Below are 269 nucleotides of genomic sequence, written 5' to 3' on the forward strand. Positions count from 1 at the left end.
AGGGTCCCGCCGCCGCCGCCCGGCGGAGCTGCCCCGGCGATCGCCCGCCCCGGTCCGGAGAGAGGGAGACCCGATTTCTCCGGGGAGCGTTTCTGGCCGCGGTCGCATGAATGCCCAATGTTGTAGACCGGTGGCAATGGATCTAGGAGTTTATCAACTAAGACACTTCTCGATTTCTTTCTTATCGTCCTTGCTGGGCACCGACAACTCGTCCCTGAGGCTCGACAGTAGGTAAATACGTGTTGTGTCCGAGGGGCTCTGCCGGCGCC

General features: G+C 62.1%; 1 protein-coding gene across 1 annotated transcript in view; it reads left to right on the plus strand.

Annotated features, from left to right (window-relative positions):
• The first annotated feature begins 12 nt into the window (after positions 1 to 12).
• Positions 13 to 269, plus strand: part of LOC104133420 (TSC22 domain family protein 1) — a 3,209-nt gene continuing 2,952 nt past the window's right edge. The window contains 1 exon segment of the mRNA XM_035902200.1: positions 13 to 241. Coding sequence (XP_035758093.1) covers positions 107 to 241 — 135 coding nt within the window. The 5' untranslated portion in view covers positions 13 to 106.

The sequence above is a fragment of the Egretta garzetta genome, unplaced genomic scaffold, assembly GCF_000687185.1.
Source record: "Egretta garzetta isolate BGI_Z169 unplaced genomic scaffold, ASM68718v1 scaffold269, whole genome shotgun sequence".
Taxonomy (NCBI): Eukaryota; Metazoa; Chordata; class Aves; order Pelecaniformes; family Ardeidae; genus Egretta; species Egretta garzetta.